The 18106-nt window shown below is 35.0% G+C and overlaps 2 protein-coding genes across 4 annotated transcripts; both read right to left on the reverse strand.

Moving 5' to 3' along the window:
* Positions 1–44: 44 nt before the first annotated feature.
* LOC142630721 (rsm22-cox11 tandem protein 2, mitochondrial-like) lies at positions 45–7279 on the reverse strand. Its single transcript, XM_075804754.1, has 12 exons — positions 7058–7279; positions 5993–6261; positions 5607–5680; positions 5397–5491; positions 4358–4455; positions 3959–4042; positions 3710–3790; positions 3485–3571; positions 3294–3389; positions 1207–1289; positions 743–831; positions 45–596 (listed from the first exon to the last, which is right to left on the reverse strand). Exons 1-12 carry the CDS (start codon positions 7188–7190, stop codon positions 256–258), a joined length of 1530 nt encoding a protein of 509 aa, XP_075660869.1. The 5' UTR covers positions 7191–7279; the 3' UTR covers positions 45–255.
* A 1090-nt stretch (positions 7280–8369) lies between these two features.
* Positions 8370–14033, reverse strand: LOC142631920 (uncharacterized). 3 transcript variants are annotated; one of them, XM_075806277.1, is made up of 5 exons: positions 13724–14033; positions 13043–13109; positions 11914–12047; positions 10010–10380; positions 8370–9098 (listed from the first exon to the last, which is right to left on the reverse strand). In XM_075806277.1, exons 2-5 carry the CDS (start codon positions 13067–13069, stop codon positions 9040–9042), a joined length of 591 nt encoding a protein of 196 aa, XP_075662392.1. In that variant the 5' UTR covers positions 13070–13109; positions 13724–14033; the 3' UTR covers positions 8370–9039. The 3 variants fall into 3 exon arrangements, with proteins under 3 accessions (XP_075662392.1, XP_075662390.1, XP_075662391.1); XM_075806275.1 differs by having other exon boundaries at positions 9937–10380; positions 13724–13999; XM_075806276.1 differs by lacking the exon at positions 13043–13109 and having other exon boundaries at positions 9937–10380; positions 13724–13888.
* Between the last annotated feature and the right edge of the window lie 4073 nt (positions 14034–18106).

The raw sequence follows: 18106 nt of genomic DNA on the forward strand, positions 1-18106 counted from the left end.
CAAACTTGTCATTGAAACCAAAAGCAAAAATATTTTGAGAAATAGATAAAACAAACCTGACTTCTGTAGCTTACCAAATTAATAGAATTCACTCATTTTTGCACATTGAACATTTGTTATATTGTATGCATCCATCTAATCTAACCTTGTCGTCGTCTAGAACCATATACAAAATGACTGTTAAATATGAATATAACACTCGTGGTTTACATTTTCATTAGTATTACAAGGGCAAGATACATCAAAGAATTTATCTCAGAAGGGCCACAAGTCACCCCAAAGAGATCTTTTGGCCTGATGGTGTAATGTAGGATTCTTACTTTGAGTGACGACCACACGCTCAAACGAACCCTCTGAGCCATCTTGATTGGTTGATCGACAAACGTCCATCGTGACATGCCTGCCCCGTCGAACAGGTGAAAAAATAATCCGGCCCCAACCACCCCCAAGATCAGCAGAGGTTGTTTCTTCTTCCTCCTCATCTTCGTCATTCTGGTCAGCAGCATCAGTATCCATTACATCAGAATCATAGGTAGCTGGATCCACTTCTTCGTATGGAATATTATCAGCTTCTTGCTGTAACTTGATTAAGTCCTCTATCCAGGTCAAAAGAGAAAACTTCAGAAAGACCAAAAATGAAGTTCAAAAATTCCCAGATCGCACTAGAATGCAAGCTGATTAGCACATGCATGCTAGGAATCAGATTATAGCAAAAACATGCGTTGAGAGTATTCAGATGTACCATAGTCAATTTCAAGATCTTCCGGATTTCTTTTTGCATGTTGTTCCTTCAATGTCTCAAATTCCATGCCATCAAGGGGCCAGGGTTCACTGATTAAATTAAACAGTCATGTAAAATATTTACATAAGGAGCTGCAAGGTGATGGAAATATAAAAAATTAAATTAAAGAATTAAAAATAATTTTAGAAATCATATTTGGGCAGTTTTGACAAATATACTCATCATAGAGTGATAGAAACTAGGAAGAACGCATGATGAAAAGTCACTTAACTAATTAAGAATAAATATGTAAAAGAATCATTTTTCATTCTGATGGACTTCAAAAATACCATCAAATCTTCAGTAATTTTTTTAAACAAAAATATAAAGTAAGCTTTACTATTTTAGAATTGAGCTGTTGATGACTAAGAAAATTAATGAATAAACAGCCCCATCTCTTTGAAAGCAGCTCTTCAAATACTCACCTTGGTCTTTGTCCTCGTCTAAAAGCAACAAAAGAAAATTTCTCATCCTCAAAGCCACGTAATGGCGGTTCCCCCTTGGCACGCTACAAAAATGCCATTGATTAGAGAGATGGTAATAGTGATGGCATAAATTTCCTAAATGCTTTCAATTTACTTATATACATACTATATATATATATATATATATATATATATATATATATATATTCTCAGAACTAGAAGAATCATAGGAATAAAAGTGCCAAACAACTTCCAAATAAGAAGAGAACAACACAATTTGTATGGTTCTTTGACACATTTTTTTTAAGGGCACTACATTACAAAAGTAACCTGCAGGGTTAGGACTTGTATTGACCTATGATGCACGGACACGGACACGGACACGGACACGGACACGGATACGGCGATACGGCAATTTTTGAAAAATAAGGACACGACACGGCGTGGACACGGCAATTAAATAATTAATTAAATTTTATATTTGGCACATTTTTAAATATTTTTAGACATAAAATATGTTTATATCTAGAATTTAAATTATGTACTAATTACAGATAAGTAAACTAACACCCAAAATAGTACAATAATACACATAAAATGTTTAGAGTACAAACCAAAAGTTTAAATAGACTACATTTAATATCAAACTAAAAACATAAAATGAAATAAGCAAGACACACAAAAATAAAAATCACTAAATTCATAATAAACATTATAATTTATAAGACAAAGTTGAGTAGAGAAGGAAAAAAAAAAATACATATATATATATATATATATATATGTATAACAGTGAGTGGGATTTAAAAAAAAAAAAAAAAAAGTTTTGATGTTATAACTAAAAACATAGCACGCCAGTACACCAAGTGAAGGGTCAGTAGATGAAAGAAAAACAAAATCGCGAAACAGAGAGAAGAAGAAGAGAAGATCAGATCTGTCCACGCCGAGAGAGAGAGAGATCGGAAGGAACAAAGGGAGCTCGCCGATCGGTCTGATGTAGCTCCGGCGAGGGACAGAGGGCAGCGGGCAGAGGGAACTTGGACACCGGTGGGTTTCTGGGCTGTGGGTTTCTGTTTTTTTTTTTTTTTTCTCCCACTGCTAGCGTGTCTACCGCGTCGGGGCGGTGTCGGAGAAGCGAAAAAAAAAAAAAAAAAAAAAAAAAAAAAAAAAAAAAAAAAAAAAAAAAACGATACCGCTCGGACACCGGAGTCCGGCGAGTTGTACCGGTACCGGTGTCCGACACGTGTCGGACACCGGTACGTTGGCAAAAATGCCGTGTCGGTTCAACCTAGGTATTGACACCCATGATAAATCATTTAAACACAAGGATCTAACACCCACTTCACAAGAAACTCTTGAAACATGCTTGGAACATCTGTCAAACAAATATGACATTGCATGCATCATGTTTTCATACCCAGACTTGACAGGCTGATCAGACCAGGTTAACTAGTAACCAGTGTCTACGCTGATACAGTCCAAAAAAAGGGCAATTTAAATTTTATTCAAAAATGGTGAAACCTGGAAAACCCCAGAAACAAAAAAATGCATCACAAGCATTATATTATTATCATCATTCTTATTAAACTAAGAATAAATGAACTAACTTTTCAGTTAACTTAAGAATGCTATGCCCCAAAAAGATTAGCCCATGAATTCAACACTCCACATACTTGAAGGAGGGTGCTATTTATAAAGGAAAAGGTATAAAATTTCCTTTATTTTTTTAATGTGGGACTTGTAATACTTCTTGTTAAAACCTCACGCTTATTTATGAAGGAAAAATTATAGCATCTTCATTCTTTTAATATGAAACTTGAAATACTTTTCAAATAAAAAAAATTCATTCATTTTTTCAATGAAACTTGTAATTTTTCCATGTTCTTTAATTATTTATGCTGGTCTGACTTCAAAACCATGAACTCCTTTTTTTTATTCTTTTCACAGTTCAAGTTTTAAATCCATGGCACGCATATCAACATGTAGCAGATTGGCCTACTTACAGATGATATACCAAATGGTTAACTAAGCAAAGGAACAGTAGCCACATGGGGTAGACAGAGTAGGATATGGATTAAGGGAGGAACCTTGTATGCACGTTGTGATGATGTCCTCTCCAAGCGTTGGACAAAATGACAGTATTTACTAGTTCTTGTCAGTGGACATTGTCCATCATGAGGGCACTGCATCAAGAGAACCATATGTGAGAAAAAGAGAATTGGAAAGACCAAAAAAAAGAAAAAGAAAAAAAAGAGGGGGATATGACTGTAATACTCACAGGGGCAACTATGAATGCACCACTTTTTTGAGCCACCACCAAGTCCTTTGAAGTTGTATTGATTGCAGCTTTAGATTTACGGAGTTTCTAAGAAGTCATGAATATGGCACTATACATGAGAAGGGTTAATAAAGCACAGTAGTTAATCAGAAACACAGGAGTCCTGCAACAAATATTGAATCAGTACCGTAACTAAAATATTGTCCTGAAGAATGAACAACTTACCCTTTTCTCCATCCATAATATATGAGATCGCATTTGAGATATTACATTAAATCCATGAGGTGTTCCAGGTTCAACCAAAACCTACTCCACATTTGGATTTCAAAAAAAAAAAAAAAATCAATGGAGAAAACTTGAATGCTGAAAAGTGTATAACTATAAAATCAATTAACACAACCAATAATGTAAGATTTCTCAATTCCATGCATGAATGCGACAAAACACGAAACATTCCATAAGCAGGTATCATACCAGAACATCCTGTGTAAGATCCCAAAGCTGGCGTACTATAGTGATTCTGTCCTTCAAAGATGGTATCTCTCCAAGCACGTAGGACTTCACCCCATAGACAACAGACAATAAACATCAATTAGTACCAGGAAGAGGCCACAAATCCGGATTTTCAAATAAATATTTGTATGCTCTCTTATAAATCAAAAATAGTAATGGAAGTCTCATTTGTATTGTATAAATGGGCTAAATAAAACCAAATAAAAATAATAATACACATTTGATGAAAGATTCCTTAGGTGCAGTGGTTTAAAAAAATAATATATCAAATAGAAACACGATATTTCCTACATTCATGCCAAGGCTCAAATAACTTTTGGGAAAATGTTTTAGGAAGAGACCAAGAAGAATGCAACTTACAGCAATCACAAGGTCATGTCTTCTCTCTGACTTACTGATGCTTTTAGTAAGTGCCTGAATGCTATCATAACTATGAATAAGTGGCAGATTCTTCATACCTAAAACAATTGTAACATATAAATATTAGAATTTTGTTTTGATCATATGACTTCAACCCCTTTTAAATTTGTACGGGAAAAGAGGGAGTGGGGAGGGGAACCAGGGGATAGTCACATAGAAAAACCTATTGATACTGCAAACATACTAAACATTTCATAAAAAAATGTCAATGAGGCAACATAATTTCAATGCACACAATGATAGCATGTCAAATGAAGTCTAAATGTAAATTGCTCCTAAAAATAAAAATTAATAGGTTAATCAAAGTCTATCCCCCCATTTCTTAACAGGAATGCTTAAGCATTATTTGTAGCCATACCTCATGTATTTAGATTTAGAAGGAAGCATTAGTGGAGATACTTTGGAATAATAATTAATCAATGGAAATAGAGGTTAGGCCACATCACAATGATACTTCTAAAAGAATGCAGCAGTATTAGAATATTCTTGCAGAATGAAGATCTATGGGTTCTGGTACCACTTTAGATTCCATTTTTAAAGTTTTAATAATATTATGACATATGATAGTTGCAAAATGATATTAGGATCTATAAAAAAGTTCACTGTGCACAAGGTTTTACACAAATTAAACTTGTTATAGCATGCATATAAGCATCATATCACACACCTGGTGCAAATCATACCCAGTAAATTTCATTGACCTAAGTTAATTCATGATTAAGTCATAAGCTATTGTTTTATAAGGTTATTCTCTACATGAACACTAATTTTGCATGACTTCCAAATCCAAGACTCCAAACCCACACAGCGGAACCAATACAATTTAGCACCCAGCCGAAATACATAACAAAGAGTTACTATATGGTCCCTTCAAACAATAGTAATTTTTCCTCTAATTTCCAACTGCTCTTTGGAATTTTAATAATACAACAATCTCACAGAAAGATCAACTACTTGAAAAGAGAAAACTGTCAGTTACCTTGTATAAGGCTCCGGCCAGCACGCTGCATTGACTGGGATGGCTCTACTAAATTGACTTTCTCCAAGGAATGTGGCCACACTTCTTGCAGGGCCCTACAAAATTTTGTTCACATTGACGCAAATGCAGCTACTAAGAGATAACAATAAACCAACATGCATTTTAGTATGCAGGTGACTATATTGGGAGATATTAAAATGAGCCTTTCACCAGAAAGCCGAACCCGTGCCAGCACCAAAATCCAACACTCTAGCTGGAGAGAAACCTGGTAGCCTTCTACGAACCTAAACACCCAAAATATACAAAAATTATAATGAAACAATAATTCAAATTTTCAAATCCCAAAAGCTTCATTTGCTTTCTAAGAACACATACAGGGAAAAAAATATTTTAACTCAAGGGCACTAAAATCCTTCACCCAGTTAAGCCTAATTCAACTCTCAGACTCAGTTAAGCTCAGCACTTCATCTAAGTCTCAAATTTTGGCAAGCAAACAGAAAAAAAAAAAAAAAAAAAAAAAAAAAAAAAAAAAAAAAATTCCACACACAAAAAACACCCATTCAATTTCTGCTTTTTCACTTCTATTTCTATACTACCTCCTTGAGAACTCGGTAACATGCAGAGAACACAGCAGGCATCCGAGATGCAACATAAGCGGCACTCTCATCCTCCATATACTTGAAACCGATGTCACCATAGGAGCTCTTAATCTTCCACCGCTGCTTCGAATGCTCTACTGTTTTCAACGGATCCTCCACCAGCTCCCTCGACGTTGTCATCACCATCTGCGCATTCACATCCTTGATTGTGTTCAGAGACTGTGATAGCCTCAGCACCTTCCTCTTCATGTGCGGCTCCTCAAGCTCTGTAACCCCAATCCCCCACCTCCAAAAATCAAATGCTTATATATAGAAAGAAGCATACATACATACATACATACATACATATCTGTAACCCCAAAAACACTCCAAAAATCAAATGCTTATACATAGAAAGAAGCATACATACATACACACATACATACATGCATGCATACATGCATGCATACATGTAAACCCAAACCCACCTCCAAAAATGAAATGCTTATACATAAAATGAATCATACATCCCTATCTATAACCCAAACCCACCTCCAAAAATATATAACTACACATACAAAGAAGCACACATATCTGTACCCTAAACCCACTTCCATAAATCAAATTTTTATACAAACAAAGAGTCCAACGATACATATCTGATTAACTACCACTTGTCCCAAATGCTTAAGCTATTAATAAATGGTGAATTTAATCATTTAATCATAATTCTAATACTCCTCCTCAATAAATGGGATCCAACACATGGAAACGAACATAAGCAAGCCTTTTTCCCAAGCCGAGTTCAAGCTATTCATAAACAACTTGATTCATTTGCAGTCTTAAATTTAAGCTATTAAGAAATGATAAATTTAATCATTTAACTAAAATCACAACCCAAAACCCACCTCCAAAAATGAAATGCTTAAACAATCAAAGAATCAAACATACATATTTCTAACTCCAAAAACCAAACCCACCTCCAAAAAAATCAAACACTAATACATACATACATATAAGTATGCATATCATGAAAAAAATTCAGAGAAGCATTTGGGAAATGAGTAAATGGGTAGTAGCTACCTCGGAGATATTTTTTGATGGCTCGGCGGAGACGAACCGGAACGACGAGGCAGCGCTGGGATTGCTTAGCGGCGGCGCGGAGGTTTTCTGGGGTGAAGATTTTTTTAGAGGTTTCGGGCAAAAGGGTCGCCATTTTTGTATGTTGGTGGAGTTGTGACTGTGAGGAGGAAGAGCTGGTTTCTTCTCTGGGTGAGAGAGTGAATTGAGTCTGGGTGTGTGGGTTTATGGATGCAGAATAATAGGGTTTTAGGGGTTTTGGGCTTGATGATGGGTTTATCCTTTTAGGCCTAGGTCCATTCCAAGCCCAACTCCACTGTTATTCTTCCTCGATACAATATTTACAAATGTGATAGCAAGTTATATTTGCAAAATGTTTCACAACTGACAGGGTGGTAAGTTATATTTTCACAAATATTTCATAACTACCGATATGGCAAGTTGCTAACAGTAGATAATAAAGTGATGTCAATAAAAACCAATAAAAAAAATGCTGACTTGGGTATTGTGAAAATTATTGCAAAAACTGTTATGTCAATAATATTCCTTATCATTTTTACCCTCAAAAGCATTTTTTTTCACCCTATATGATAGGGATGTTATATATGCTAACTAGCTGCTACACAATAACATAAAGGCTAAGGTTCGTTCCCATATGAGAGAGAGGATACATGCACTAGATGTAGGGTAGATTTTCTCGAAAAGAGAAAAGACTCCACCAGAAGGACATAATAACCTCTCAATTTTTTTATTTTTTGCTAATACATAATAACCTCTCAATGTGCAGACACTAGAGGTGCTAGAAACCATTAGTTATTTATTACCCATTTCCTCCCTTTTCTCTTGACCTCTCCAAGAGGAATAGCTTTTGATGCAAGAAAACAGAAATGGAAAATAATTATTTGTAGGATGCTATAGCATAGTAGTTAGCAGCAAAGCTCCAGCCAATAATCCTAGCACTCATAGAAATTTTGAAGAAAGCAGTTGAGATGGGATATAGAAATCTGCTGATTCTGACAGAGAGCAATTGAAGAAATGCTGCACAGATGAAGGAACCATGGTTTTGCTCAATAATAGCAGAGGGAAAAAACATACACTTGGCAAAAACGTGATTCGCTGTGCATTTAAGGGGAAAACTAAAGACCCTAGCCATTCGCTCTGCATTTATAACTTCACTCAAAACCAAAGAGCAAGTTCTTGTTCATCTCAACAGACAATGTAGAAACCAAAGGCAAGTGGAAAATGATCCCCATGTCCCCAACATCACAGCAAAATAGGGCAGGAATAAAATGAAACATTAATGACAGTACAGTACTAGAGTTTGAAAGCACTTTCCATCTCATTATGGAACCTCAAGAGTACATTCGCAGGTAGTGAATACAAAAAAGGAAATACATTAATAGGGATCTCATCCAAGAATACAAGCACCACCCTAAAAAAAATTACAGGAATCGAACAACTCTTTCTGCTCAGATACACGGCCAGCGAGAGACACCCAGAAGAACCCAGTCTAAAATGGGGTTGGCCAACTACAAAAATCTCAACCCTCTATTGAAACATATTCAGAATCAACTCTAATTTGAGCCAGTTTTCCTCACCCAAAAATTTACTCAATCATAATTCCAACATCTAAATGAGATTAGCTCTCTTTAGGAACCTAATTGTCTGACAGTAATATGGCCATATTGATTCCACATAATCAAGGTATTTCTCCATCATCCACTCTTGCAATTCTTTCAACCTTTTTCTTGATAGCTCTTTGTAGTCTAGGTTCTTTATGTTCACTACAGGTTGCCAGAATCGAGAATGGACGTCTTCTGTAAGCTTCCCACGTGCAACATAGCTATAGGCCACCATGTAGTAAGTGGGTAGGTTTTTAATTACTTTGACAGTCTGCTTGAAGCTGAAGACATAGAGAGCGCACAACCAGCGGAACATCTTGATGTAGGCAGCTATAATAAGGGGCCCAAAAACCCACAAAGGAGTCAACTCCTTTGAAACTTCAGCTCCATAAATAAAATTAACCACCAGGTACAAAGGGATGCTGCAAATTAAACAGAGAAATTAGAAGCAGCAGAAATGTGTATAGCATTATTGCGTTTTCATGCATTTCAATTTATCAGAACTATGCGATACAATATGAAGTGCATTCAAGAGATGCCTCGAGTCACTGTATAATGCCAAAAGACTGCACTATATGACACTGCAGATGGTTGTGCTCAAGTTAACGATCAAGATTACCAATAGAACTGCAAGTTAGAAGTCGTCCCTTATGATTATAATTAATTTCATCCACCTTTTTCCCAATTCAAAAAAATATTGCAGTCAAAATTTTCAATTTGAATTGGTTAATTTTATACCAGTGACATTCAGTAATAAGCTATACTATGCATTAATGCAATTTTCCATTAATATAGCATGTATCCTAGGCTCCATATATTGCAGGCGACTCCAATGGAACAAGAAGGAAGCACTAATTCAATCAAAGTTACAGGGGCAGCAATAATTTTCACTGAGCTAAAAAAGAGAGAATGTGTTGGACTTAGGAGACCTTGACTAATGTTCCGTTCATTATAAAGTAGGTATAAACAGTGCCTAATTGTGCCTGATTTCTTTTTATTTTTCTTTATCTTATCCTTAGTATAACATATATGGCCTACATTCTATCAACACTACACACAACTTGCTTTTAGTATAACTACCAGAAAAGTAAAATTGGTAGAAAATCATAGGAAAACAGACAAATTGACAGTTAAACATGCACCCACATTCCACACCCACGCACAAATCCATCTTAAGACATAATCCGTAATGGATAAGGATATCTCAAGTCAAGCATATCAACAGAAGAGAGATTGATGGACAAAAACCAATATACTTACAATATTAGTAAGGGTATCTTTATTGTTGCATCCAGACCCAGAAAGTGGCACCAAACCGCCTTTAGAATCTCACCTCTTTCCTTCTTCTCAGTCCCATGGTGAGTCTCTGATATCTCTGTTGGAGGTAGCTCTTCTCCCAAAATTCCATCCTCTACTTGACTTGGTGATTGTGTGCGCAACATTGTCAACCATTTCTTGAATAGCTTATGAATGGCAGGGGATGATGCAATGCTTTGATTCGCTTCAGAGGCATAAGAAAGTGGAATGTCATTCGCCTTTGGAGATTCTGTTATGGTATCCTCACTCTCTTTTAGTTTAACTGAATTCTTTGGTACTTTTGATCCATTTACTCTGCCTGCTGATTCACCATTTTGGGCACTGCCTTTGAAAGCTGAAATTCTCAAAGACTTAAGTTTTGTTCCACGAATGCGAGAAGCCCCTACACTGTGGAAAAAAGTGTAAGAAGAATTACATCTAATAAATGACGGTGAAAAATTTTAACGGCTATAAAATGAAGAAAGATTTATATATATTTTTGATAAGTAATAGTTTTATTGATAACAAAAAAGAGTCACCCAAGTATACAGGAAGTATACGAGGACAAAACAATCAATTACAAAAGTTAGATAAAGCTAGCAGATCAACAACTGAAAATAAAGAATGACTCCTCAAAGCTGACAACCAGTCTAGTAAAGTTCTAAAAAATAATAACTTGAGATCAGGCATGGCTCTCACTGTATCTTCAAAACTCAGGCTATTTCTAAAATAATACACACACACACATAAACATATTACTTCCAAAGTATGAGAAAGAAAAATTGTTAGAATACCACCCACAAACGTCAGTATACCAAATTATTAAAAATTATAGATAATTTTAATCTGAAAAACTACACCTGTGTAACTCAAAAGCATAGAAATGTACAAAGAATCACTGTAATATGCAGATACAGAAGTTCAGAACAAAATTATCCCTATCACCAGATCATGGAAGAAGCAATCACCCCCCACCCTCACCCCCTCTCTTAAATTTATTTCATATGTTTTAACATTTATATTCTTTTTGAAGCAATCATTTTATTCAGGAGGAAAGGCTAATGTACACAAGATGTATACATAAAACTCTCTTAAAGAATTCCAATCTAAAAGGAGAGCCTATAAAATCTACAATAGAATGCTCATCGCTTCTTTGGAGAGTACAAGATTACTCAAACAAAGATCTCAACAATGAAGATTTCAACCACAACTGGAATCTCCACACCATTAAATGCGTGATTATTCCTCTCCCTCCATAACTACACTAGACAAAATGGGGCTATGTTCCAAGCAAATTAGCATGATTACTAAAATGATCCCTCCATCCAAAAAGCACACCCACCACTCTCCTGCACATCACCTAGTGAACCCCAAACATTAAGAAAAATAAAGGATCATGTCTCATGGGCAATAACACAGTGAATGGCTTTTGAAATAACACAAATGAGTTTTTTAAAGAACAATACCACTTTCAACCCAAATAAAAGAGTTTGACCACAGACAAACAAAACCATATGCAAAAAAATTCATTAAAGCTTGTCCAATTTTCATCCTAGGTATATTTCATGATTTTAATGCCTACCAAATAAGTTGAATTTTTTTTGGTTTCTTACTTCAACATTTTTTTTTATTATTATGATTGATAAATCTGCGTGAAGTCTGAGTCTGATACGCAGGCCTACCAATTAGTTACACAAAAAGGAGAGGCAGAATGAAGATATATAAGAGAAAGATGTATTTGTGTTGTGAACCATTATCCAATCGATTAACTGAAAATCCACAACTGTAAATCCAATAACTAATAAACATGAAAACATAAAACATTAACAACTTGAGGAGGCAGACTCCTTAAACCATCAAACATACAAGTCATATTTTCAATTCTCCTAGTTTTAAATGGTATATTGGCAGTAGGACACACTTAAGAAGGAAAATTCTCACCTTAAACGAATATTGTACTTTAATAGGCAACACCTATCTGCTTTCCCAACCATCTGAAGTGTGGCTGCATAATGCTTCAACATCATCCCTTTGCTCCATGATATTGGCCTCAGGGGAAATGTTGAATATGAATTCTGAAATGCATAAAACAGATTAAAATTTTCAGATTTCAAAATATTTATAAGTCTTTTTTTTTTTTTGAGAAATATTTATAAGTCAAAATATGAATCTAGGAATTAGTGAAAACAAGATGAGAACATTTTACAATAACTAGAAACTATCACACAGCAATAGTACATTGCATGTTTATGCAAGATAACATGTCAAAAACTTTCATGGATTTTAACTAACATCACATGGACGTATAGATCAAAAGTTAGGAGTCTATTTAAGAGTCTCAAATAATTGACATGGCTGACTGAAACTCATGCTCCTTGGCTCATATGGAAAATATTGCAAGCACATATATGAGCAGAGTTCTTGCACATGATTGTTAACTTATCTATGTTCATGTTGTTTAATCCATGTAAAAAACATTGACACCATCCATTAGCTGACTCATTTCTCTACCAGGTTATGCTTATTTAGATGCTTCCTTGCATTGCAACCAGTACAAGAATTTAAAACTAAGAAAAGAACAAGGCAACATGTTAATGACATATGGATTAAGTGGCTCAGTATTTTAATAAAACTAGTATGGGGGCAAGAAACATAGTCAGGCTTGAAACATTTATGAAGTGAATAAATAGATTATCTTCTTTCATGTTTTGATAAGTATTTTCTTTTTTCATGTAAACTTGAATTTCAGATGTATCGCACAAAAATCAATTTATTGAGGAAGTTTTTTCTAAATGCTGAACATTAACATTGTCATTTAGCCCAACATCTACCATTCTTTTGAATAGAACAATTGCATTCTTGGACTTCTTAAACTGGTTCTTTCCCATAACCAAAACTTATTATTAAGAGTAGAAGATTTCTATACATGTAGACATATGAAACCCATGTAAATAAATGCAGGTTACACGTTGATTGTCGCTAACTATTGTGTCTTTTAACCTCAAATAACTCTGTTTTTCAAACATCAGACAAGCATATAGATAAAGTGATCAACGCTTTCTTACATTACCTGCATTTGATGGGTTACCAACACCATTGTCTCACCCTTAACCACCCAATCATTTACTTAACAGGGCCTATTCAACCAAAAAAAAAATGACAAAATTAACACGAAATTTATCCAAAGACAGAAGATAATAAGCCAAGTAAAATCCCCATAACATAATACAAAAAGTTCACAATTTTACAATAATATAATACAAGCAAGTTCTACAGAAGTAAAATTCACAATCACCCATCTATATAAACTCAAAACCAAAGAATATTGAAAACCAAATATTCCAAAATCTGTAAACAAAATCTAAACTTTCGGTCAAAAAAACCCATAACATGGCTATCTTTTACTAGGAAACAACAACACACACTCTCTCCAATACCCAACAAGGATTGACACAAAAAATGGCGTGAGAATTATGCATCCCCAATTATTAACAGAAGAAAAGCTAAGTTTTTCATTTCCTTATAGAAAAGAAGGGAAACCAAAAAAAAAAAACCCAGAATGTAACATTTTAAATTCAATTTCCTTTCCTTTTTTCCACAATTTTCTAGGCCACCAAACAGAATCAAATACATTTCCAGCCAAATAAATAAATAAATAAATAAGAAAAATAAGAAAGACCCAGAAAGCAAAAGCCTAAGATAGAGCGAAAGACAACAACTTTAGCTTCAAAAGTTGTAAATTTACACTGACCTGTGCAGTTGAATTCATGAGCTCCCCAAAAACCAAATCTTTTTATTTTTTTTCTATATGGGGGTGCTAAAAGAACAGAACTTGATACAATTATGATAAGAATAAGAGCACCCTTTTCTATCTTTATCCTCTAATTGAATTTCTATTAAAGAGAGAGAGTCTGGGTGATTGAATTTAGGGTTTTTATAGGGACCCTTTTTTCACAGTGGATATGAAATTATACGATGATAATGAAGCACCCAAAAAAAAAACATAGAGGGTAAGGTAAAGAAAGGCGGTTGAAAAATAAAAAATAAATTATAATTAAAATGAAAAATTGGGAATTGGGAATTGGTGGTCTCTGTGGCATGACCCGTTTTGGTGATTCGGGTTGTGGGTCTAGTGAATTTAAAAAATATATATTATTATAAAGAAAAGGTAAAGGATTTGGCCATGAAACACCCACGTCATGACAAAGAGGTTAAGAAGTAAGAAGTTTATCATTCTTGGACATTACACCTCCCTTGAGTTAAGCAACACATTTGGACTTTAAAAAATGCGATTCTCCTAACATTTTTTATAATAAATTTTAAGTGGTAAATTGTTATTAGTTGTTATTAATGGGTAGTAAAGTAATTTTAGTAATTAGTTCAATTTAAAACCAATAATAACTTACTATCTAGAATTTGTTGTAAAAATATTGTGAATATAGAACTTCTCTTTACACTCTAAAGACCTAAGGTGTTATAAGTAGTATTAAAGTAATGTGTTACTTGTTGGTGGATGTTATGTATGTCATGAGTTGGATGTGTGAGAAACTACATATGTAGGACCTTAATAGAGTCTCACGTTAATTAGTGATAGAGAAGTTGAGAAGTTTATAATCCTCACCCCTTGGACACTCTTTTCATATTGGCCTAATCTTTAGTACTCAAAGGATCATTACATGTAGTTATAAATATTTCTAAAAATGATTATGAAACATTCAAAACTCGAGGGTTTTTTTTTTTTTAAATGATAGTTTGAAACAAGGGTTGATCTATAAATATTTCTAAAGATCATTATGACACATTCAAAACAAGGGTTGATCTCAAATCATAAGTTGTAATCATGACTCCTAAATTTGAATTCTTAAAAAGGAAGGAGAGGATTTTTATTTTTATTATTTATAATTAGAATCTACGAATGATTGACTGTATGTTCTATAACTTGCAATATAGTCAAATTTAAGGACATTTGCTTTAATAATAGTCTACCATGGATTAAGGTCCACACTGAAGAGTGTGTGTGTATATATATATATATATTCTTACATTTATTGCTAATCATTGGATAATTTCTAAAAAATTATTGAAGTTTAATTTTTTTTTTTAAGTTTTTTCAAATGTTTTTATTATTTTATTTTTTAACTTTTCAAATACTCTTGATCTTACCTTTCTTACTACGATAAAGGGTAATCGAAGAGTTAAAATATAAAAACAATAATAATAATAATAATATTAAACCATTTGCATAGAAAAGAAAATAGCAAGACAGAGATGAAGACTGCTCAGATGAGCAAGAGCAACAACGATAGCATGGTAAAACAAAGATTCATCCCAAAACTGGACTCAAACAAAGAATGGGGACCCAACGAGCAACTCAACCATATTCAAATGGCTGCGTTGTCCCATCGATGCCTCTATCAATGCAGACTTGCCGACTTGCAGTTGACAAAATGGAAATCAAAATTCATTGTCAAATTTATTTATTTATTTATTTTGTTATAAAATAAAGAAAATATAAAGACAAGGCAAAGAAATATTAGAGTAAAATTATATCTTAATTGCTTATTTTCTTTCGTGGTCATCCACCGTATTATATCATTTCTAATGCTAATATATCTCTCTCTTCGCTCTCTATATTTTTTTTTGTATCTTAGTATTTTTCCTTTTTTATTTATATCTTACAATGAGAACATAGGTACATATATATATATATAGATGAGAGGGAAGAAACCTCCGTACGAATTTCTATGCGTGGGCCTTTTTGTGATATTGGATTGAACTGCCTCCTGCTATACTAGGCCCAAATGTTCTGAATTGGAGAGTTGAGATCGGTCCAATTGCAACCCACCTTGGTCCGGCTTGTGCACAAACTATTCCTCGTTTGTCAAGCTTTAATCACATACCCATAATAGGCGAAACTGCTATGGGAAAGTTATGGCAGTTAGATATAATAAAGATAATAAAGGAAATGCGTTCACTATTTAGACAGAATAAATAAAGGGGAGTGACAAAAGACACCCGTATATAAAACCGCAGAAATAAATGGGGAATGAGTAGTAAATAGTAATGGGTTTGTTGAATCAAAGAGGGGAATATCAGTCTACCATGCCCAAACTATATTACAAGGCTGGAACCAAGAATGGAACCATTTCCTTAATGCAAATAATCTCCCTCAAAAGAGATTAATTGCTTTGAGGGAACGGGGCTAAATAACCTATGCTTAGAAGAATCTTTTTTTGCCTTTAGCAGAGAACAGGGCTTTAAAAGGAGAGAGGGGATCAACCTATTTGGTGCATGTCTACCATTCTATGCTCTCTATTTTTTTTTTTTTTTTGTTCTTTCTAATTCTTCTTTTCTTTTCTTTCCTTTTCAGGGCTTGCTTCTTTGTTGTGATTCTCTCCTAGAGGTTACTATTACCTTGTTCATCCTCCCCCAACTGTGCACGGCAAGGGTCCCTTATATAATGCCTACCGCGGCTGACTTTTACTATTTTAGCCTTTAACTACCTTTGTCTAGTGTGGGTGTCATTGCCGACCATCACTAGTTAGTCAGTTGCCCAGCCAGTATCACTTACCTGAACTGGCTGTGCCACTCCATATCACCAGACAAAGAGGACTATTTTGTTTGTTTGTTTGCCATGACATTCTTACCTACTTTAGTGTGCGTGCTTTCTCTCTCCATCCCTCATGGCATGCATCTAGTGGTTCCAACTCATCCTTACTTCTTTTGGGCAGTATGTCATCCTAGTAGGACATTTCTCCCAAAAGAGCCTGAACAGGAACTGTAGAATAGGTTTTCCCCTCTCCCCACCGCTAGATCATGCCCTCTTACCTCTGACCCATGACCCACCACTTCCTGTATTGACTAGGTACAGGCTGGTGATGTCTGGGCCTTGCTCGTGCTTCACTTCTATGTATGCCCAAATCATGTCTACTGCTTATGCTTTTGTTGTGGTCTGGAGGCTCATCTACACATTTTGTCGTCCATCCTTGACTTCTTATGGCGTGAGCTATTTTTTGATTTCCCATTCTTTATGGCTTGCTCCCTTAGGGGCTGGGCCTTACTTGATTGTGGGTTTTTCTTCCTTCAGCCCACTCTTTTGCTCATTCCTACAGTCTTGCTACAATTTCCTACCGCACTACTCTGCTATTCTTACTGTGATGTCATTTGACCCAAGCCTATTGGGCCTCTTTGAGTCTGCAGCTTATTCTTCTTTCAATGACTTAGTATGATCATTGGACTTTTTACTACATTACTTGCGGGCTCCTGTGTCCCATTTATTTCCTTTTGGGCATCCTTGGGCCATTTACTTTCCTTAGGCATCCTCGGCCCTTTCTAATTCTGTGTTCCCATGGGTTTTTATTAACTCCTTGGGGCTTCTCTAACCCAATTACTCTATCCTTCATCCTTGGGGCTCATAGACTTTCCATCGACCCCTTACTTTCTTTACTTATATTACTTCGAGTTTGTTGTGGCTCATTCTCACTTTTCTACATCACATACTACCCATGGGTTTGCTACTTCTCTCTCTCCAGGCCCCTTTAGGCCCGTTTGCTTCCTCAAAGTCCATCTGTTTGTTTTATGGGCCTATGATATATTATTCCTGCTGTTTGGGCTTAATGGTTTTTCTATCCAATTACTAACTCTTTTCTGCCCATGTTGCTGGGCTTCTTCTTTCTACTGGGGCTTCCCAAAATGAGCATCAACAAAAAGCCTCTCAAAGGGTGTGGATTTCACGAGTGAATGGGCTTCACATGCTGTAAGAAGCCCATTTCATGAAGCGAATGAACTAGATAATTACTAGTTTCACAAAACAGTTCAACAATATAGTCAATTAGGAGGGCTGTGTAGTTATCACTGTACATCATTGGCATAATAGTCATTCCATAAGTATAAGTTCTTATAAGGTGAAAGAAAGAGAGGGGAGTAGAGAGCATCAAGGTTCAAGTCTTTAGAAATGAGTTTCATACATATATATTTAAATTAAGCTAGAGTAAGATTTTCATCTCAAATTTAAATATATAAAAAAAGGGTCATGCAAAGTGATAGGTTGTTTTTTCTTTGGATTAGATGTCCTTATTACTCGATTGAACTAAAAAATATACTTACAATAGTTGTTTTACACATCCCATCTCAT

Source organism: Castanea sativa, chromosome 4 (genome assembly GCF_040712315.1).
Source record: "Castanea sativa cultivar Marrone di Chiusa Pesio chromosome 4, ASM4071231v1".
In the NCBI taxonomy this organism is placed as follows: Eukaryota; Viridiplantae; Streptophyta; class Magnoliopsida; order Fagales; family Fagaceae; genus Castanea; species Castanea sativa.